Source organism: Melanotaenia boesemani, chromosome 21 (assembly GCF_017639745.1).
Source record: "Melanotaenia boesemani isolate fMelBoe1 chromosome 21, fMelBoe1.pri, whole genome shotgun sequence".
Lineage (NCBI taxonomy): Eukaryota > Metazoa > Chordata > Actinopteri > Atheriniformes > Melanotaeniidae > Melanotaenia > Melanotaenia boesemani.
In genome coordinates this window covers 2849963-2872536 of record NC_055702.1, presented here as the reverse complement: position 1 = coordinate 2872536, position 22574 = coordinate 2849963, and the positions used below count along the sequence as shown (strand labels likewise).

Below are 22574 nucleotides of genomic sequence, written 5' to 3'. Positions count from 1 at the left end.
TTGGGCTTTGAAGGGTTAAACAGCATCTATCCCTGCTTCAGGGTTCCTTCCTGTTGGTGCCTTGCTCAAAGGCAGGAAAGTGAGGGCAGATTGTGGACTTGTTAAGCTCTCCTGTCATATCGCTGGTTTTTGGCCTGCGGATGGTGAGTGCTGGATCTCAGAGGTAGGCCTCCCTGCTCGTCGGTGTGAAGTGTGCTGGATTACAGCAGGAGAAAGAGCTGCTTTGTGGCAGATTAACGCTGCTGGTGGAGCTGCAGGTCTCTCAGCACAACAGGGATGTTGTCCGAGCCAAGTTGCCATGAAACGCAGACGGATGGAGGGGGGAGGGTGTTGGCAGCCTCCAGGAAACACAAGCTGCTGTGTTCCAGACGCCGACTTCAGTCAAACTTCATGTCGGGTTACTAGTGTACAGTTGTGGTTTTAATCAAACTTTTTACTTAAAATGACTCAGTGATGCGGAGCTCATGGATGTAAAATCTTGGTTTCTACAGAAAGTACCTTGTGAGATTACTACAGACGTGTCAGAATCAAGATACGTGTTACTGTGTCAGAGTAAATTCATCTAGAAAAAAGGAGAAAATGTAAATGGTTATCTCCTCCCACAAGAAAACAATTTTGTTTAGTAAAACCAGGGCATAGCAGCCCAGTTCATCTAGGAATGAGTAAAGTAGTCCTAGGAATGAGTAAAGTAGTCCTAGGAATGAGTAAAGTAGTCCTAGGAATGAGTAAAGTAGTCCTAGGAATGAGTAAAGTAGTCCTAGGAATGAGTAAAGTAATCCTAGGAATGAGTAAAGTAATCCTAGGAATGAGTAAAGTGATCCTAGGAATGAGTAAAGTAATCCTAGGAATGATAAAATAATCCTAGGAATGAGTAAAGTAATCCTAGGAATGAGTAAAGTAATCCTAGGAATGAGTAAAGTAATCCTAGGAATGAGTAAAGTAGTCCTAGGAATGAGTAAAGTGATCCTAGGAATGAGTAAAATAATTCTAGGAATGAGTAAAGTAATCCTAGGAATGAGAAAGTAATCCTAGGAATAAGTAAAGTATTACTAGGAATGAGTAATGTAATCCTAGGAATGATAAAATAATCCTAGGAATGAGTAAAGTAATCCTAGGAATGATAAAATAATCCTAGGAATGAGTAAAGTAATCCTAGGAATGATAAAGTAATCCTAGGAATGAGTAAAGTAATATCTGAGGAGGAACTGTGCTACAGTAGAAGGTAAAAGTGAACCTGTGCCGGTTTGCAGATGTTATTAGAGGTGTTACGCAGGTAAATATCTCAGGAAGCCATTGGCCGATAATGATGATGATGATGATGGACACCTCTGTCAATGGTCAGTCAGGAGGATCCAGGGATAGCCCCACATTCACCCTAGAACCACCATGAGGATCCAGAAAGAAGTGAAGCCCAAGATAGTCTATGATAGGAAGAGTGAATCCTTCACTATAAAACCTCCTTCATCTCCATGGAAACCAGCAGGACCTTCATGGTTCATTTCAAACAAAGGCAGAGCCATAGAAGAACACGTTAGCAGAGTTTTAGAGCTCGATGTGAGCTGTTCTCATGCCGATGCTTGGTAGAGTCTTTTAGCTGAGTTTCTCCCGTCATGTTGCCATGCTACATGCAAACATCTTCTGGGCTGGAAATATAACATTTTGGCTTTGCTTTACTAAACTGTTTCTGTAACAGGGAATTTAGAAAGCTATAAAATCACATGTAATAACTAAGACTTTTTGTATTCCTGAGTCTGTACCAGTCAAACGTGTCTTTTCTATAAAGATATTTCTCCTCATATTTAGCTTTTACTCGGTTTCATCATGTTTTTTGGACGAATTTCCAGCTTTGTCACCAAATCCAGGACTTTCTGGAAGCCTTATAGAAGAAGTATAATTTAATAAATGGGTGTAAATCTGATTAGTTGAAGTGTTAATAATAAAGATGCTGGTGATGAAAGGCAAATGTTGACTGTTGAACTCATGGGGATGTATAAAGGTTGTGTAAAACCTAATGTTGATGCTGGTGTTAAACCTCATCCTCACAGCCATCGAATTCTAACCAGTTTGACCAGTTACCATGTAGAAATGAAAAATATGACAACATGATGGTGTGTGGTGTCATCGACGCTTGGGTTTGGTGGAGGTGACGTCTTACTCATGTCTGAGGGTGAGGCTCGGGCAGCCATACTGGCTGCATGAGTGGGTGTGTTTCGTTGCTTTAACCCTTAAAACTTAAAGCTTTTTGCTAATTTTGGTCCACCTGGTTTTATTAATATAAAAATACATGTAGAAGCTGAAGCTTTTAATCCCAGTCAGCATCAGACATGATGTTTCTCAGCTGTCAGATTGGGAGGCTAAATGATGTAAAATGAATGTATGAATAGATATAGCAGCATAAAGGTCGACCAGAAGAAGAAAGCAGAGTTTATTACTAACAGAAATAACACACAGATCAACAGTGACCAAACCTTTTCTCATCTCATCGTTCTCTCAAGTCTTGGCTTTCAGGAGAAAAAATATTGTTATTGAAACAAACACACAACAGAAACTATTTCCATGTTTCCACTTTTTCCTCATTTCCAGTTATTCCTGCTACTATTTACCTGCTATCCTCACTAAACCAACTCCAGCTCAGCTGCTTTGTGGCGCCACCGTGCATCAGAAACGTCTTCTTGGCTTTATTCCAGCCATAGAGGAGCATTATTTTTCTTCTTTTCACACACACATAGAACTTTCTGCTCACTGGTTGATCTTTGGCTGCTCCTGATTGGACGTTACCGTCAATCTAAGCCCACCGTGTTATTACAGATAACTTCTTCATAACTTGTGTCTGTTATGATGGAGCAGCATGGCTGCTGCAGGTTACTCTGACCTGGCTTTTTATTTGTCAGCATCAGTCTGTAAAGTTTTCGTGAGTTTTTCTGTAAGATGAAAAAGAAAGCTGCTGAAATCATTAGTAGCTTTCAGACAGAACAAAGCAACATGGGTTAATGCTCCTGCACTAGTCAGATTAAACATTAATGAGGACCCGGTTATCGTTTCCTTCTAAAGGTGTGGTGGTATCTTAATCTCAAGCAGGTTTTATGTTCCCGGGTGGACGAAGCAGTTTTTATAGACAGCAGAATCGCTGAGAAAATGAAACAAAAGCTCTGCGATGAAGACGAGGAGGAGGTTATATTACTCTGCCCTCTGCCAGGAATATCTACGTCCTCTGTGAGTCCAGACAGAGAAGCCTCTAAAGGCTCACAGAGGAAATGGGGACATGATGGAGGAAGACGAGGAGGAGGGGAGAGACCTGATGGATGCTGGGTGGGACTCAGGTTGTGGTGGAGAGCAGTGATTTTCAGGTTGTGTGCGGCTGATATTGGATGTTTTTCTCTTCTGGATAGAGTACAGATAAACTTTATTGACAACAAGTACAGTTTACATCATCTCTTTAAGGCCCATTTATGCTCTACATCAGGGCTACTCAATTCAGTCCTACGAGGGCCGCAATCCAGCAGGTTTTCCATGTATCCCTGCACCGACACACCTGAGTCAAATTAGGTGGCTCTAACAGCCAATCAGGTCCTACACAATAACTCATTAATTTGACTCAGGTGTGTTGGTACAGGAATACATGGAAAACCTGCTGGATTGCGGCCCTCGTAGGACCAAACTGAGTAGCACTGCTCTACATAATGATAATGACTTTTATCTCATAATTATGACTTTAAATCATGTAATTATGAGACATTGTCAATATATAATATATATTTAATCTACAAGTGGTAGACATGGGCTTCCATAGAAAGCTGCTGCATCAGACAGCAAACTGAATAAAAATTTTATATAATTCCCCTCTGGCTTGGTGACGGAGCTTGCCTGGGTCTGCATTTCTGATTGGTTGGGAGGAAGTAATGACTGTAGTATTAAGCTACATGATAGGCTGTAATTAAAAAGGAAGGGAAACAGTTTTTGTGTTGAACTTTTTATTCACCCTTTTTTTTCTATCACACCACGTCTTCTACAATATATATTTTTAGCTTGTCCAGCCCTATAATAATAATAATAATAATAATAATCTGAATTTCCTGTAAAATAAGTCGAAACAAGCAAAGAGCAGAGAAAATGTTCCTCTGACCGAGGGACCATCATTGTTGCTCCTTGAAGACCGAGAACAATTTCTCATGGATGAATAGATGGATGGATGGATGGATGGATGAATAGATGGATGGATGAATAGATGGATGGATGGATGAATAGATGGATGGATGGATGGATGGATGAATAGATGGATGGATGGATGGATGAATGGATGGATGGATGGATGAATAGATGGATGGATGAATAGATGGATGGATGGATGGATGGATGAATAGATGGATGGATGAATAGATGGATGATGAATAGATGGATGGATGAATAGATGGATGGATGGATGGATGAATAGATGGATGAATAGATGGATGGATGGATGAATAGATGGATGGATGGGTGGATAGATGGATGGATGGATGGATGAATAGATGAATAGATGGATGGATGAATAGATGAATAGATGGATGGATGGATGAATGGATGAATAGATGGATGGATGGATGGATGGATGAATAGATGGACGGATGGATGAATAGATGGATGGATGAATAGATGAATAGACGGATGGATGGATGGATGAATAGATGGATGAATAGATGGATGGATGGATGGATGAATAGATGGATGATGGATGGATGGATGGATGAATAGATGGACGGATGGATGAATAGATGGATGGATGAATAGATGAATAGACGGATGGATGGATGGATGAATAGATGGATAGATGGATGGATGGATGGATGAATAGATGGATGAATGGATGAATAGATGAATAGATGGATAGATGGACGGATGGATGGATAGATGGATGGATGGATAGACAGATGGATGGATGGATGGATGAATAGATGGATAGATGGATAGATGGATAGATGGATGGATGGATGGATGGATGAATAGATAGATGGATGGATGGATGAATAGATGGATGGATGGATGGATGGATGAATAGATAGATGGATGGATGGATGAATAGATGGATGGATGGATGGATGGATGGATGAATAGATGGATGAATAGTTAGATGGATGGATGATTAGATGGATGGATGGATGGATGGATGAATTGGATGATGGATGGATGGATGGATGAATAGATGAATAGATGAATGGATGGATGAATTGGATGAATTGGATGATGGATGGATGAATGGATGGATGGATGAATTGGATGATGGATGGATGGATGGATGGATGGCTTGGTGGTTTTCAGGGTGAAAGCAGCAGATCTCAGATCAGGTTTCTTTGGATTGATTACCCCCCCGCAGCTGCAGCGCTTTAAGCTTGTTACATTTCTAATTGGACAGAAAAGTGTTGGTGACTTTGGCCACACCTGACAACCGCGTCGGCCATTTTCACACCCACAGTGGGCTCAGTCTGGACCATCTGCTGTATCTCCATCTGCTCCAGCAGCTTTGACGCCGGATGTGTGAATGAAATCTGACCTCATTCAGCTGAGAGATGGCTGTAATTTTATCAGCGAGAAAACAGCATCGTCACTGTTACTGAGAAATAAACCTAAAGGGAAGGAATCGTATCACCAGCAGATGGTCGGTCACTTTCACAGACTCGTCCTGCAGGAGTTTCACTTTCAAAACTTACCTGATGTGACACCAGGCAGCTTTTCAAAGTCATGATCTCCTTCTTATCCTCAGTGTTTGGCTAAGTGATGCTTCAATCTATTGATCAATCAAAAGAAAAATGCTTTTAAGCTTTGACAATGCCAGTGATTATTTTCAAGCAATAATAGTGAAAACTGAAAAAGCAGAGCAGAAATTTCAAGTAGAGCAGCTGCTTTTCTGTAGTTTAATTCTAACCTGAATGTTTGAATTTTTCCTGAGCTCATAGATACTCCCATGCCCACCCCCCAAAAAGATAAAAAAAAACCTAAAATACATCCAGTTCAGCCACTCAACTCAAAATAAATGAATAAATAAGTTAATAAATAGATTAAAGGCCAACAATATTACATATATTATTATTATTTGTTTTTGTTTATGATCTAACTAAATAGGTGATGAACAATGTACGATAAATAAAAACGAATAAATTCTAAAATAGAAAAACTTACAGGTTTAAATGACTACTTTTTAACTGATAATTAATGATTAATATTAGAAACCTCCTTTCAGTGATAAATACAGTATTTTAATTGAATTAGTTCATTATTATAACAAAATTATAATTATAGTTTGTTTTAACAGGGACTGAAGATAAAAAAATTAGAAGGTTATTCAACAGCAGGAAGGAAAAGTTTGGATTTCCTGGATGGATTTATGTTCGTTTAAACCCTGATGTGAAAATATCAGACAGAAAAATAAATGTAAAGGTCTCAGATGACCATTTTTGGCTCTCTAGCTGCTGGCCTTTGATTCCTCTCAGCTCAGTGAGCAGAGAAATGGAGCATGAGCACATGGATAACGCAGTATGTGACACACAGTGGAGGAGGAGGAAGATGGGGGAGGTGTAGGGGCTGGGATGAAGGAGAGGGGTCAAAAGGGAAGAAAAGGAGATCAGGTCTGGAAAACAGTGGAGATGCTGCTAAGGTTTTATGACCGTGAGTCACTTTGAATCACTTCGGGTTTAAATGCAAACAGGAAGGAGATCTTTGACAGTAACACAGGAAACCAACGGAAATGTTGCATTTCCATCGTCTTGTCTGCGTTTTATTGTCATTTTTAAAGACATATTGACTAAGATTTATTTAAAACATTGGCAAGTATTAGGCCAATACTAGATTAAAAATTTTTACTTTCCCTGAAGTGGCTAAGAAATAAAATATTTAAGCCCCTGAAATAAATAAAAATATAGCTTAAGGCACCTCTGACTGTTCCAGTAGAAGTCTATGTTGATAACTGAAGGTTATAACTGTGGTTAAGAAAACCTACTGGATTTGCTCAGCGACGACTTATTGATTCTTTTGCATTTTTAAAAGTTTTCCAATGATAACAAAGATTTTTTGGAGCTTGTGGAACATCTACACACCAGGGCCTGTCTGACCACATGTCCCTGCTACTGATCGCTGCATATGTCCTCCTTGGGAGAACTGCTCTTCCCACCACAAGGACTGTGAAAATTTGGCCTGACGGTGCCTCTCAGCAGCTGCGAGACTGCTTCTGCACAACCGTATGGGGGGTCTTTGAACATCAGGACTTGGTTTACTGACAGTGTCTTGTGTTATATTAAGACCTGCACAGATATTTTCATAGTGGACCATCTCATCTGAGTCTACCCCAGCCAGAAACCCTGGAGGACCCCGAAGGTTAAACGACTGCTTAGGTTGAGGAACACTACCTTAAGGTCTGGTGACGAGGGGTCTTGACAGCGCGAGCCAACCTGAGGAAAATCATCAGAGAGGCTAAGGTTGACTATAGGTGGAGGGTCGAGGAACACCTGAACAGCAACAGCAGGCAAGCGGGGCAGGCTGTCCAGCGTCTTACCAACTACAGAACCAATACTGGTGCTGCTGAAGGGGATGCTTCCCTGATGAGGAGCTGAAGCTCTTTGCCCGTTTTGAAGTGGACCCATCCGAATCGGCGATACAATACCAAGCAGCATGCAACAGCTTCACGCTCACAGTGAAGGAGCATGAGGCGAGGCGCTCACTGCGGGCCATCAGCTCGAAGAATGCTGCTGGACCCGATGGCGTCTCCGTTTGGGTATTGAAAGACTGTGTAAACCAGCTGGCTGGAGTCTTTACCATGATCTCCAACCAGTCTCTGCCCCAGTCTACTGGCTGTTTGAGGGGAGACTGTTTTCACTGCTGCACCACTAAACCTGGAGCAGAGAAGCTGTTTGAGGGGGGACTGTTTTCACTGCTGCACCACTAAACCTGGAGCAGAGAAGCTGTTTGAGGGGGGACTGTTTTCACTGCTGCACCACTAAACCTGGAGCAGAGCAGCTGTTTGAGGTGGGACAGTTTTCACTGCTGCACCACTAAACCTGGAGCAGAGCAGCTGTTTGAGGGGGGACAGTTTTCACTGCTGCACCACTAAACCTGGAGCAGAGCAACTGTTTGAGGGGGGACAGTTTTCACTGCTGCACCACTAAACCTGGAGCAGAGCAGCTGTTTGAGGGGGAACAGTTTTCACTGCTGCACCACTAAACCTGCAGCTGAGCAGCTGTTTTAGGGGGGAATGTTTTCACTGCTGCACCACTAAACCTGCAGCTGAGCAGCTGTTTGAAGGGGGACAGTTTTCACTGCTGCACCACTAAACCTGGAGCAGAGCAGCTGTTTGAGGGGGGACAGTTTTCAGTGCTGCACCACTAAACCTGGAGCAGAGCAGCTGTTTGAGGGGGGACAGTTTTCACTGCTGCACCACTAAACCTGGAGCAGAGCAGCTGTTTGAGGGGGGACAGTTTTCACTGCTGCACCACTAAACCTGCAGCTGAGCAGCTGTTTTAGGGGGGAATGTTTTCACTGCTGCACCACTAAACCTGGAGCAGAGCAGCTGTTTGAGGGGGGACAGTTTTCACTGCTGCACCACTAAACCTGCAGCTGAGCAGCTGTTTGAGGTGGGACTGTTTTCACTGCTGCACTACTAAAAATTATGGATGGATTGATATGATATTTTCAGGATTTTTTTAAATTGAACAAGTGATTATAATCTAGGGGTGATCCAGATCATCGCGTGGATCCAGGATTTTTATACAGGATTCTTTTCTACGGGGAAATCGGGATAATTTTGCCAATAGAGCTTCTAGCTCAAAAAACTTCCATGTTTTCTTGTTGATATGGCAACTCTGTGGTGGATTTTCTTTTTCCTTTGTTTGGTCTGTATTATTCTGGATCAGTAACATAAAGCTGCCGGCATGCGTTCATTCATATCTACACTACTGTCAACCAGGCCTTTAATATAAGCATCAACAGCAACTGGTACATGAACTGGATCATCGATGGATCATCTGCTGCTGTGTTTCTTGGTTTTCCTGCTCTGAGCTCCATTAGCGAAAGTGACTTGTAATCACAGAACCGCACAGTTGGTATCTATCAGTACGTCGATAACACGGCTGTCAAGGTCAGGACACGTAAGCAGCTCTAAGGCTGCATTCAGGAGTTCGCGTCCAGCTCCAGAGCCACACTTCATTCATTTATGGGCCCATTACTTTAAAGGTAATCTCTGCACTTTCCAGCCTCTTAGAAGATCATGCTTTTCTCAGGGACAACTTTCAGCTGCAGATTAATCCACACATGGTGCTTCTGTGATTTTTAAGATTTTTAACATCACTACTGGAAATTTATCATTTTTCTTGTTTTTGTTTGCTATTTTTAATCTGTGAAACTAAAAGCAATTGACAGCTGGAGAGATATTGAATTCAGAAAGCTGCATGTGTTTGTGGGTTTGCTTTGTCTAAAACACGCCCGGTTCAGTCGTCGTGTCTCAGCCAGCGGTGATAAACCCGGACTCTGACCATGCTTTGGTCCTGGCGTTCAGCTCAAAAGTCACCTGCTTTGTTGGAGAAATCAACCTCTAGTCTGTACTTCAGAAAAACCAAGAGCCACATGTTTTTGTTGGGATGCTTTAAGTTGATTTAGTAGAGCTGAGACCAGGATACGATCTCAACAGTTTCTCTTATCAACCAGCTTTTTTGTTCATTTAAATCAGCTGATGTTGTGATTACTATGTAAGGCTTTAGTCTGCAGCAGCTTCCCAGTGACTCCTGGTTACAGGAACAATCAGGGATTGGAGATTATGGATTGAAGAGTTCAACAAAAAGAATAAATCTGTAAAATGGATGAGGAAAAGTAAAAAAGAATGAATAAAACTAAAGAAATGTAAATGGGTCTTTTTAGTGTTTTAAATTTTAGGACATCCCATACACTTGAGTCTCAGAAAATTCTGAAATTTTCACCAGTTCCTTATTTATCCAGTAGGAAGACTGCAAAACTTTAGTTTGTTGGGATGGATACTTTTTGAGATTTAGTGAGGGAATTATGTGTTGATTTTGGTGCGATTTTCTTCATTTTCCCTCCTGTTTCAGGTCTTAATATTTTAAGAACTATAACATAAACAAAATGTTCTTCTTGGTCAGTGCATGTTTCAGACAATACTGCCCCTAGTGAGCAGTGGCTGTAACAGCATGATGTTGTCCAGGAGGTTTGGTCATCTTCATTCCCCGCCCAGTTGAAACAGTCGACTATTCTGCTGTGACTACGTTCCTCATGAGGAACTCTGAAGTAACCGTGATCTTCATGGTTTGAACTATTTAAATAACCCAAAACAACAAAGTATTTTCCAGAGCTCAAGCAGACGTTTGCCATATAAGGAGCTGAAGTGGATGTGACGTGAACACGAGCTGTAATGCAGCTAATCTGAGATTGGTAGAGAAGCCACACCGGCAGCCATGTTGGTTTTCTTCCTCTGACTGTTGGTGTCGGTACAGATGTTTCTCTTGATTTAGATCCAGTTTGTTTCTGTAATTGTAGGTGGAGCTGCAGACAGAACATCTGATTGAGCGTTGTTCTCTCCTGGTGAAGCATCAGATCTTTCACGTTTGTATTAAACTCTTCATTTGTGGGTTGCTGCTGCAGCTTGAAGAGAATCCAGAGACATGAGGATGGAGGGAGATAAACAGGAGAAGAAAGAAGGAGACCGAGGGAGACTGAATGGGGTGGAGAGGACAGACGGCTGCAGAGCATCTCATTATTATTGTGTTGCGACCTCGTTCATCACTCTTCATTCCTCCTGTGTGTCCTTGGTTTCACAGCAGTATGTGCTGCAGTACAGCTGCTCACACACAACGGATCAACCTGGAGGTTTTCTCTGCATATTTACAGGCCTGGAGTTTGCTGTTACTGAATGTGGTCAGTAATGTAAAGCAGTGTTCCCAACCCTAGTCCTCCAGGCCCACCATCCTGCAGATGTTAGACACCTCCCTGCTGCAGCACACCTGATTCATATTAAATGGATCTCTGACAAGCTTTGCACAAGTCTGCTATTGAGCCATTAATTGAGTTGGGTGTGTTGAAGCAGGGAAACATTGAAGTTCTGCAGGACAGTGGGCCGTGGGGATCCCAGATGTAAAGGATAACAGTTGATAAGGAGTCCTAAATTAGGATTTTATCCATTAATCTCTGATTCCCGACACCCAGCTTTTGAATGATGTTGTTTGAAACCTGATAATGTTTATTCTCATCTGACCTTTGCATCGTCATCTTGTGTTTGTGTAACATCAAAGCCCTCAGGAAGTTCAGATGACCACTTTAAAAAAGAAAAAAAAATCCTGCTGATGCTGAAATCACAAGCTGCTCAGCTGTCGCACCTCCTTCTGTTCGGGTCATGGAGCTGATCTGAATCAGCTGTTTCTGCTTTTATTTAGGTTTCCAGAGAAGCTTGTGATGCTCAGTTTGGTTTAGGGTACAGCGGCCCCCAGGCAGATAAATAACAGGATTGTTTTTTATGTTGTTCCTTCGTACAGGGGCACCATGCGCTGAGACTGCAGGGCAGCCAGTGTTCCTGTCTGGAAAATCATTCACTTTGATCAGGAAGTGTTGCTGCAGGGGCTGAGTCATCTGCTTCTTAGTCATCTTTTGTTCTTTTGCTCCCTAACCTGAGATGGAGAGAGGCACAGTTCAGAGTTCACCTCCAAGTTCCATCATCCACATTTACTGGTACTACTCTGTTTGCTCCGTTTGGGTATGGGTTGGCAAGGGTCCCCAAAACGGATCAGATTACTCACGACGACGGATTGCTCCATATCTGTCTTTTACATAGAGCCTTCAAAGATGCACCACATAACATCCTGATCATAAAACTCTACGTTCTGGACTCGTTTGATGGCGCTGTGACGCGGTCCAGCAGCGTCCTACGGCTGAGAAACATTAGAACATAATCAGAGGAAGCGAGGAAAAGAAGGAGAAACAGAATCCAGAATAAGAGTCTAGATAAGACTCTTTACTGGCTGGAGAGATCTCACAGTTCTGGCAGGATGAAGACGATGCTGGATTTATTCGTCCATTTCTGCCTTTTTTATCTGTTTTCCCCAGCTGCTCACATATCTGGATAAATCCATCTGATTTCATTCATCTGAATATAAATGCATTCAGATAATCCGATTCATGATCAAGAATTCTTGTCATTACACAGAACAATGTTTAGGTTTAGCTACTCTCTGTATCAAAGAGAATCTATCAAACATACTCACTAAAAACCACCAAAATGTCGACTATAAACACGTTAAACGTGCAGATACCTGCAGGGTGACCTGGTCCTTCTGGGAAATTACTCATCTACTTTTTGCTGAAGTATTTCTCACACCCTGTTACCTTTCCTACCTCTGGGTGTGTGCTGTCTCACCTGTGTGTGTGTGTGTGTGTGTGTGTGTGTGGCGGTAATGACAGATGATTATCTATTTCCTGATGGCGGTGGTGGAACAGCTGATGTTTTTCTGAAGGGCGTGGTGCGTTCAGGTGTTATCTCTGCACCCACCACGCTCACATGCATGAACACATGCCGCATGTTTCAGCCGTTAATCTCTGATGGATTTTAGATCGTTCCACTCAATCAGGGGGAAGGTTTTATTTTTGCTCTGCTCACACTGCACGTGATTATAATTCACCATCAAACATGAAGCCATGTTTTGTGTGTGTGTGTGTGTGTGTGTTTTCAGTCTAGTTTTAATTCATTTTGTTCTGCAGAATTATAAATGATTATTACCTGGAAAGCAGAATTTTTCACACTTCTAACCACCACGAACAACACAAGTCTTAAATCTAACCTGAATTTAACTTTAATGTGTTAGTTTTTACATTTCCTGGTTATATAAGAAGCTATTTACAGTTAAAAGAAATATCTGCTGCCATCCTGAAAAATGTAATAAAAAATAGCTGAAGGGTCCTTATTGTATTAAAATATAAATGAAGATTTCATTGAACTATTTTATCATTAGTTTAGGTTTAGTTTTTATTTTGGTTTGATCAACATACTAAAGCCAAAGTGCTCAAATAATGCAAGAAAAATACAAAAAAATAACTTTTTAAAATTATTATTAAATCATCAAAATAATTTTTCTTAGTCGGCTGCGATTTAATTGATTAATAACTGTAGTAATTAGAGGATAGATGTTTAGTTGGCCACAGTTTTATTTAGATATTAAAAAAATGCCAAAAATCAACATGAATATTAAAAAAAATTTTCCCTTTAAAAAAGCTAATGATGTACTTTTAAAAATAAATATTCCAATAATAATTAAGATGACATAAGATTTAATAAAGATGATAATGCTGATTACATACATAAATCTTTTTACTGATCAGAATAATATTGAATGTATTAATAATACTTGTTATAATAAAATACATTTGAAAAGTAATAATAATAATTAATTGTTGTCTGAGTCTTGTTCTCAGTCGTTCATAAAGCGTCTAAAATAAGAACAGATCTGTGAAGCAGATGGTAAAAATAACAACTGACTCCAATTATTTATCATTTCTGTGTTTAGAATAATTGGAAATGGTTCATTTTTAAATTAGTAATTAAAAAATATTAATTAGTAATAATAACTTATTAATTAGTTATAACTAATTAGTAATAAGTTATTACCACAGCTTTTTTTTGTGATGTGCATGCTGCGTCCAGCAAACATCCATGTTGATGTTTACATGTTTAACCCCCATCTTCTTCCTCCTCCAGCTCCTGTGGCTCAGTGTCTCCATGGTGAAGTGGGCGGGGTCTGATGTCAGCTCCTCCTCCTTTTGACCATCCCACCATGCCCACCATGGTTTCTAGGCTTCCGAAGTTTAGCTCGCGGCCCCGGTCTCAGACGACTCCAGCTGCCGCGGCCACCAGCACCACCCGCCTCACCAACGGGTTCTACCACCACCCCGGACCCGCGGAGGTCAACGGCACCACCGCGGCGCCCCCCTCCTCTGCTAAGCAGAATGGATTCATCAGGGTACCAGCTTCTTTTTCCATGAAGTTGAGAAAAGAAAACGGGATGGTGGAGGACGGAGGGGCAGATGGAGAGACGGAGTGGAGGAGAGGAAAAGGCGGGAATGTCGTCCAGAGTCGCAGCAACTTCCATCAGTATTATTCTCAGCGGCAGCAGGGACCGCCGGTGCTGTTACAGCACGATGCCAAAAAGCCAGCCATGACAGGAAAGGGGCGTGTCCCGTCTGCAGCATCATCTCCATCTCCCCAGTCCACCCCGAGAACTCTTCCCGTCTCTAAAACCGGATCTCGGAGCTCCAAACCTAGCCAATCCGGGCTGACCAACGGAACCAAACACACCCTACATGAAATCCCAGGATCTAAATCACGGAGCGGGACCGAGTCCCAGCTGAGACGGCCTCAGAGTTTCTCTCGTCTTACTGGTCCAGGTTCTGGTCTGGGATCTCGAGCTGGTTCCCCTTCCCAGAAGAAATCCCCCGCCAACCGCTCCCACTCCAGCGAAAGCCTCGGTTGCCTTACGTCCGTCCAGCTGACGGAAAATGATCGCTTCCGGTCGCGCAGCCTCACCCAGGTCCGGCAGCAGCCCTCCCCAACCCTCACCCTGTCCCCCACCTCCTCCCCCTCCCTCCCTCGCTCCCCCAGTACCACCCACTCCTCTAACAGGGCTGCTCAACGGCGATCTCCAACCTCCTCTAGGCAGGATCCACTCAAAGCCAGCTTGTTGGGCAGCCCGACGGGCAAAGCTGGAGGTGGCAGAGTTACAGGGAAGTCCGGGGTCAGCGTTCCCTCCCTGCTGCCCCCATCGGCCTTGAAGAAGCCCCTCCTACTCAGCAGTGGAGTTTCCTCCAGGCCCAGTGGCATCAGCTATAAGCTGTCACGTCCGTCACTCATCAAGCAGTCCCGCCCCCTCCGAGTGACCCCAGCCAACCTGTGTGGAGGTGACCAGAAATCCATCCAAGCACCGAACAGAAGGAGAGACTCATTAGAGACGCCGTCTTCTACAGAGAACAGTCCGGAAGCTCCAGAGACAGAGGGGCTGTCCGCTGACCCGGGGTCCCACGGAGAGGCATCCATAGTAGGGGAGACGCTGGAGGACATGTCCCTGTCCTCCACCTCCTCCTTGGATAGAAATGACATCAGTCAGGAGTACATGGACGACTTTGACAACCTTGGTGAGAAAATGTTTTGCTACAGATTTGTTTACATTGAACTCCTGAAATGAAAGAAGTTGTTTGTTTTAGTTTGATGCATCATGTCATGTTGGCAGGAAACGGAGGAGTGGGCTTACTGCTGCTCTCATCCAAAAACGATGAAGACGACTCTGGTCTGGACCAGTCATGCACTAGATTTGATGATGTCCAGGTGAACAGGGTCGCCAAGGCAACAGCACTGTGTTTCGTCGATGATGGGACAGATTGGACAGGTGTTGGTGGTGAGTTTCACAAGATTACTGTTCATGTGAGTAAAAATCTTAAAATATTCCCATTTTTAAAATTCCGCATGTTCTCAGAAGAGCGAGGCGACCATCATCTGAGCCGACTGTCCCGCCAGAGAAGGTCCAGCCAGCCGGACTACCATGACCAGGTACCTCCCCAGACCTCCCCTTTCACAGTGAAACGTGGCAAACATGGCTGTGGTAAACATTTTCTATTTTATTTGGCATTTAAAGGCAAAATCAAAACAGAGAAAGTAGTCTGAGACACTCGGGGTCATCAGGACGTTAAATGTCAGTTCTGGTGATAAACTCCTTTTACATGAAAGCGGCCAGCACTCAACAATAAATAATACTTTCATTTGAACTACCATCCCTCCGTCTACAGCCTGATGGGAGGCGGTCGGTCTTTTCTACTAGATTTTAATGAAGGTGGGACTTTGGAAACCAGATGTGTTCTGCGGAGGTACATGACATAAAGATGGAAGACTTGCATTTAAGAACATAATGAGTTTTGTTTTGTTGGCATTTAAAAAAAGTTTTAATAATCAGTTTCTCCTGATAAAAGCAAACTGTTGCTACAAGAATGAACAGGGCGAGTCGACGGAGAACAAAAGCTGCCGGCAGAGAATACCTCCACCCTTTCATCCCTCAGCCTCTATAAAAGATACTTAACTAGTTTGCCTGCAGCAGATCTGGTGGGTTTGTGTCTTTGTGCAGATGCAGCAGGTGCAGTTGGATCTTGTGACTCCACCCGTAGATAAACACACGTCATTGTTCATAGGGTGTGGGCGCTGCTCACCACCTCCAGCAGCGGTGAACAGATGGTCGGGATGAGATGGATGTGGTTTCTGCTGGAGTCTATTAAAACGTGGGCGAGGCTGGAAGCATTCTCACAACAATAAATCCTGTTTTCCTTCATCATTCATCGCAGCAGAAACAGTCAGAAAACAGAACGGAGGCTGAAGGCGGAGACTTCACAAACTTCACTGTTCAAAGCTGTGATTGGTCAGTCATCTAACCTGCGTTTACATTTAGAGGTTGTTGAGGACATGTCGTCATTTTTAAATGTCTGAAAGACGATAAACAGCTGAAGCAGATCTCTGAGCCCGTTTACACGACCATCAAAATGTGATAACTGGGAGTAATCTGATTACTGTAATAACCTGATCTCAGAAGTCCTTGTATACATTTTCTGGGCCATTATTGGATTTTTTTTGGATTACACACATAGTGGCGAAACTTTATTTTCAAAACATCTACCTTTATTGAACATGGTGGCACCAACAGCCGTAGCGGCTAACGAGAGAGCTAATAAACTGAACCTAAATGTTTAACTTTATGCTCCGACTTCCTGTTGCTGCACGTCTTTTCTATATACTCTCACATTGTGTCGTTCCCGTCTTTTCTACATCTTCTATTTTAAATACGCTAGTGTTCTGCACGTGTAATAAAATAAATCAGATAGATGGGTCTACATGCAGAAAGACATCATCATTTGGGAAAATCTGGGTGTGTAAATCTGGTTTCTTATTAAAAAAAGTGCCATTTTCTCAGACATGTCTAAATCTCACATCACCTTTAAACCAAAAAGTTGGTTTCTGGTATTTCTTTTCTAAAAATCAAAAAGAGAAAAATGACAGTTGTATGGAGATTAAACTTCTGGAACTTCAACCCAGAGGATGGTCTGGGCTGCTTCTGCAGCCACAGGATCTGGACACCTCGCAGTCTGAATGGACCATGAACCAAAGTCTTCTGGAGTCAGATGTGAGACAGCTAAAGCTTGGCTGAAACTGTCCCATGCCGCAGGACAGTGATCCCAAACAACGGCAGATCAGACCAGAACCAGGCGTTGACATGATCCAGTGAAAGTCCAGACCTCAACCTGTTGGTGGGACATTCAGAGAGCTGCAGAAATCAAAGCTCTCTCATTCTAAGACCAGCTCAGGTTCTGGATTTATGCTTCTTTTTTTTTTTTAGAGTAAAGTTTAAATGAAAGTTGTTCCCTCTACATGTCTCTAGGTTAGGTTGGTAACACGTTAACTATTCCCCCTGACATCTGCAGCTCTTCAGAAAAGCACATATTTAGTTTTTGAGGTTTTGTGACTGATTTGTGCTTCTTGCTGTTTGCTGAATGTGGAGCCTCAGCGGAACCGTCCTGAATTCTGGTTGTTACAGTTGAGAGGATATAAACATGAAGCATGCAGCCCTGAAATGGTAAAGCGTGGAGTAATGAGCTGAATGCTAACGTTGTCCTCCTTCACAGGGTGGATCATCCCTGGACCTGTCCCCATCTGACAGCTGTGGATCTGGGGGGACTTACATGTGGGATGAGGAGGGTCTGGAGACTCTGGGGGGTGTTGCCACAACCACATCCATCCACACCAACAGCAACACCACCCACCACATCGGGAGCTTCGACTCAGACATCAACAGCATCGTAAGAAAAAGCTGTTTCCCTGCTTCTGCAGGGCCGCTTGTTCATTAAGAGTAATGTCAAGCCCCCTGAAATCCGGTGATGCGGAAATTCTGGAAATGAGAACAAACTCCCTAAAAAACACAAAGCAAAACAAATTTTCCATTAATTTTTTTCAACCTTTCCTACAGGATATGAGAATGTGCTCCTTCTTGTGTTTGAGATCTTAGTTCAGATTCAGATCAGATTTATTCAATAATTCTTTTTTAATCTGCACATAAACTATGCAGCAATATATCATTTAACTTTATATTCTAACTCCAAAAGCTGGGATGTTGTATAAAATGTAAAAAAAAACAGAAAGGAATTATTTCCAAATCTAATTGGGTCATATTTTATCCTCAGTAGAAGATAAACTACATGTCAGATGATGAAACGGAGACGTTTCACCATGTGATTAAAATATTAGCTGATAGTGAATCTGATGCAGCAACACGTCTGGAAAAAGTTGGAACAGGAGCAACAAAAGACTGGAAAAGTACCTGGTACAAACCAGAAACACCTGGAGGAGCATTTGACAACTAATCGGGTTACCTGGCAACAGGTCAGTAACATGACTGGTATAAAAGGAGCATTTCAGAGAGGCAGAGTCTCTCAGAGGGAAAGATGGACAGAGGTTCACCAATCTGAGACAAACTGGCTTTAAAAATTTCAGAAAAATGTTTGTTGTAAAATTCTGAAGACTTTGAAGATGCCACCATCTACAGTGTGTCAGTTAGGAGGAATCTCTGTATGCATGGGACAAGGCTGGATGCTGATAACCTTCTGCATTAAAAGCAGACATGATTCTCTTTTGGAAACCACTGCATGGACTCAGGAAGACTTCCAGAAACCGCTGCCTGTAAACACAATTCAACCTGAAATCCACAAATGCAACTTAAAGCTGTTTCTTTTGACCCCATGAAGTTCTACTTCTGTTGTTGCTGGGATTTTATAGGGTTTGAAGTTAGTAAGCTCACACTGACACACACCAGCCAGATAGAAAAACACTGGACTGGAATTTTATTTTTCATAGCAATTTGAAAAAGAACAAGAAGGGGGCTGACTTCCCCCTTTACTCCTCATATCTGCCATTTAAAATTCAGTTTATATAAACATACTTTATTTGTAGGCGAAGAACAGGAACTTGAAGCTGAAACTCACAATTAAAGCAAACACCAAACTGAAAATTAATTAAACCGATTGAAGCCAAGCCAACTTTATTTATAATAATAAACTCATGTCTTATGACCAAATAACTCCTTCCTGCTTCCTGAAACTTAAAAAAAAATATTTATAGTCTAAAGTGTTCACATTTGTATGATCTTTGACAGAATTTAATTTAAAGGGAAACTTGTTTTATTTAAAGTGTAAGTGCTGACATCAAACACCAGGGGGCGCTGCTGCATTGAGGGCTAACACTACATGTATATCTGTGTCCAGGGTGGTTGAATTGTGCGTGTTTAGGGTGGTTTACACTTTTATTTACTTAATTAATTCTTCCACTGACGTTTTCTCATTTCATGCCACGAGAGTAGCGATGAAAACAGAGAACCACAGTTAAAACAAAAGAGAGGTGTTTAATATTCAAGTAGCGTCAGCTCTGTCCTCTTTCGCTGCTCCATTTTGGGTCAGGAATCCAAAACCAGCAGCCAGAAATGGGTGGAGGATTTGGTTTCAGAGCAAACTAGCTGGACTTCAGAAACAAGACGTCACTAGTGAACTCAAATTTCAGATGTTTCGCTGCTTCCACCTTCACCATCTGCTGATGTGATGAGACAGCATTTCATCACACTGATTTCCAGTTTCCAGTAATGGCTATGAAACATTAAAAACAGCCACACAGTAATGTTCAGTCAGGCTGAATATCATAAATCCAGTTGCATCAGCTTTGATAATTGGGCCTGCAGAGGTGTGATTGAAGTCCTCTGGCTCCCTCTGCTGGCCGTCATGTTGAACTACAGCACATGAAACATCAAGCTTTTCTGCACTGGAGGATTCATTGTGAAGGGAAACTTTTACAGTATTTCATTTATTCCTCTGTCTTTTTAATCAACAAACACAGATTCAGATTAGAGCAGCTGACAAAATGCATTTAAACGTTCTCAAGTGTTATTGGTTTTTACTGTGGAAGAGAACTTTAAAACGTTTAGCTTCGTTTATGCATCTAAAAATGCTCGGTTCCTGGTCTTTTTTACAAACTATCTAACATTGTGTTGAATGCTCACACTACTGTAGACCATAAAGTTTGTGGTAGCCTCACTGCCCTGTAGAAAATATGATTGACTAACTCTGAAAGTCTGAAATTTCACTGGAATTGAACCAAAACTATAAAGATTTTTTATATGTTTATTAAGTTGACATTTTAATTCTGGTCCCTGTGATCCAGTTCTTTAGAGCTCCTATCAGATCCTGTTGGAAATGCTTGTAGTCGTTCTAATAAGAAAAGGGTTTTTATAAATGGAGACAACCCACATTTTATTCCTTTATTTAGATTAGTGTCAGGGTTGTAAAACTCTAATTATTAAGGTCATAACAATCTGTTCCAGTCAGGAATCGGCATTTCTCATCAGATTGGACACCCAGATCGTCATGCTGGATGCATCTCAGTCATCCAGGTCATGTAATCCTAAGAGCTTGAATCGAAGGCAACTGACGTCTTTTCATCTCTTGAAAATTTTCAAACATCTGAAAATAAAAGGCAACTCTCAGCACCCGCTGGAACACAAACTGGCCATCATCAAAATATCCCCACCAGCACTGTACAGAAAAAGAACACAAGCCTGTCAAAAAGCTCTTCAAACCTGAGGATATCTAAGCTGAGATAAAAAAAAGAACAGAAGCAAGGACATTGTCATTCCATATGTGGCCTGAGTGTCTGAAGGATCTTCTCCAAACACATCATTGCTGTTCATTTCAAACCCAGCAACACACTGCGGCAGAAACTGGTTGGGGTGCGCCATCTTATGTACCCCAAAATTCGATTCTATTATGATTCAGGGTGCTCAATGCATCTATTTTACCCTGTCAGGGATTTTTTTCCCTCTCTCCATGGCTACTTCGTACATTTAAATCCATTCCGTATCGATTAACTCAAGTAACCAAACAAAATGATCTCAACTTCTTTTAATTTATGTCAAACCATAAATTCTGTCGACTGTGACGCCACAAGTTAGTTTAGTGTATAAAATTGCATACTAATTGCACTTTGCTCAAGTGCCTCTCTTGCATAACAAAACTTGAAGTTTATGAAACTTTACTAATAGAGTTTTTCTGTTAATCTTTTTGCAAGTGAAGTTGTAATGTTATTCAAACAGGTATTGTAGCATCGACTTATTAGCATTTATCTCCCAAACTGCGTGAAATTGAACGTGTAATGGTTAACTTTGAAAAACTATTGCCAAATTAAAGAATAAATATCACTGCAGCCTATCTACCCTATCTTCATAAAGTAGTCTAAACCAGCTGACAAGGCTATGGTATGCTATTATCCTAACAATGTATGTCTAACCGTCAACACTGGTGCCGCCTCCTGCTTCAACCTGGGCTGGGAACACATGAAGTGCTGCCACATGTTTGTAGTATTACTATTGCATTTTATTTTGGCTTTAAACATCTTACTTATGGACTAAATCTTGTCTAAGTCTTGTCCGTTCTCATGCCCATAAAAACCAAAATGTTTCCAGACGCGATGAGTAAATTCAACGCTCTGTAACAGTGGCTGAAAGGCTAGCTGCATCCTTCTTGGCATCTCTGTTGTTTACTGTTTTCCACCCGGAGACTTTAGGGGGACGGACCAGTCCGTCCACCTTAATATGTCCAGGCAGCATGTGTGACTTTTATGTTCCTGCCACAATTTGCAGGTTGTCGTTTAATTATTATGAAAAATAATCACCAGGATAGTTTCGTGGACTCGGTTTAATCGGGCAAGAAATTCTGATCAATTTTTCACCTTCCTTTGGTTTGTTTTTACGCTGCACCTTACCAAAGCGGATAAAACCTCCCGCAGTTACAATAACCCCTTAACAGGGGTGATATTTCCCAAAATGACCACTGACCAAGAAAATCCGGCTCATTGATTGGCTTGGACCGAAAGCGACTTGTTCATGTCAGTAGCTGCGTTTCCATTACAGTATTTCGCAAAATAAAAGCGATATTTCTAACATTTTGATGAAGTGCAATTGCGATTGGCAGGTCTTTCCATTGAATGGTGTTTAGAAAATTAGACTTTATTCTCGTAAAATCTCGTCCTGCGAGACTCCACTTTGAGGAGGATAGAGATTTCTAAATCTTTGTAAAACTCTTGCATTTCGCTGTTCTTTGCTATCAAGGATGATGATTATATTTTTTTGCTTTAATTATTTGTAAAAAGATTTCCGTGTCCTTCTGCGTCTACTCAGACTGCGCCGTCTCTATTTGAAATGAACTGGTTGCGTGACCCGCTACGTCACGCGAGAAAAGTGTTTCCAGTACACTTTTGTGATATACTTCTGCATCGACACGTCTGAAAAACCACTTCATGAGAGTGTAAAAACTTTTTAGAGATATTTGAGTTTTTTCGAAATGTAGGTGTTTCCATTACCGTTTTTTATAGCAATATTTAGCTTTTGTGCAATTCTAGGGGTGATGGAAACACACCTATAGAAACAATGGAGTAACCATAGATATCTGCAGTCTTGGGGTTTCTGTTTTTAGTTTGGTGTTCAAACCTTGTT

At 41.9% G+C, this 22574-nt stretch overlaps 1 protein-coding gene and 1 long non-coding RNA gene across 6 annotated transcripts in view; one reads left to right on the top strand and one right to left on the bottom strand.

Moving 5' to 3' along the window:
* LOC121632551 (serine-rich coiled-coil domain-containing protein 2-like) overlaps positions 1–22574 on the top strand; it is a 63167-nt gene that overhangs the window by 9084 nt on the left and 31509 nt on the right. For 3 of the 5 annotated variants that reach the window (XM_041974146.1, XM_041974149.1, XM_041974150.1), the window contains exons 2-5: positions 13715–15144; positions 15240–15404; positions 15483–15556; positions 17671–17844. In XM_041974146.1, the coding sequence (XP_041830080.1) occupies positions 13758–15144; positions 15240–15404; positions 15483–15556; positions 17671–17844 (1800 nt within the window). In that variant the 5' untranslated portion in view covers positions 13715–13757. Of the gene's footprint in view, positions 1–11517; positions 11662–13714; positions 15145–15239; positions 15405–15482; positions 15557–17670; positions 17845–22574 lie in introns of those variants that run through there. The other 2 variants (XM_041974147.1, XM_041974148.1) reach the window with 2 other exon arrangements.
* LOC121632553 lies at positions 1408–19845 on the bottom strand. Its single transcript, XR_006008921.1, has 3 exons — positions 19834–19845; positions 18869–18874; positions 1408–1548 (listed from the first exon to the last, which is right to left on the bottom strand). It is a non-coding gene; the product is annotated as an uncharacterized LOC121632553 (long non-coding RNA).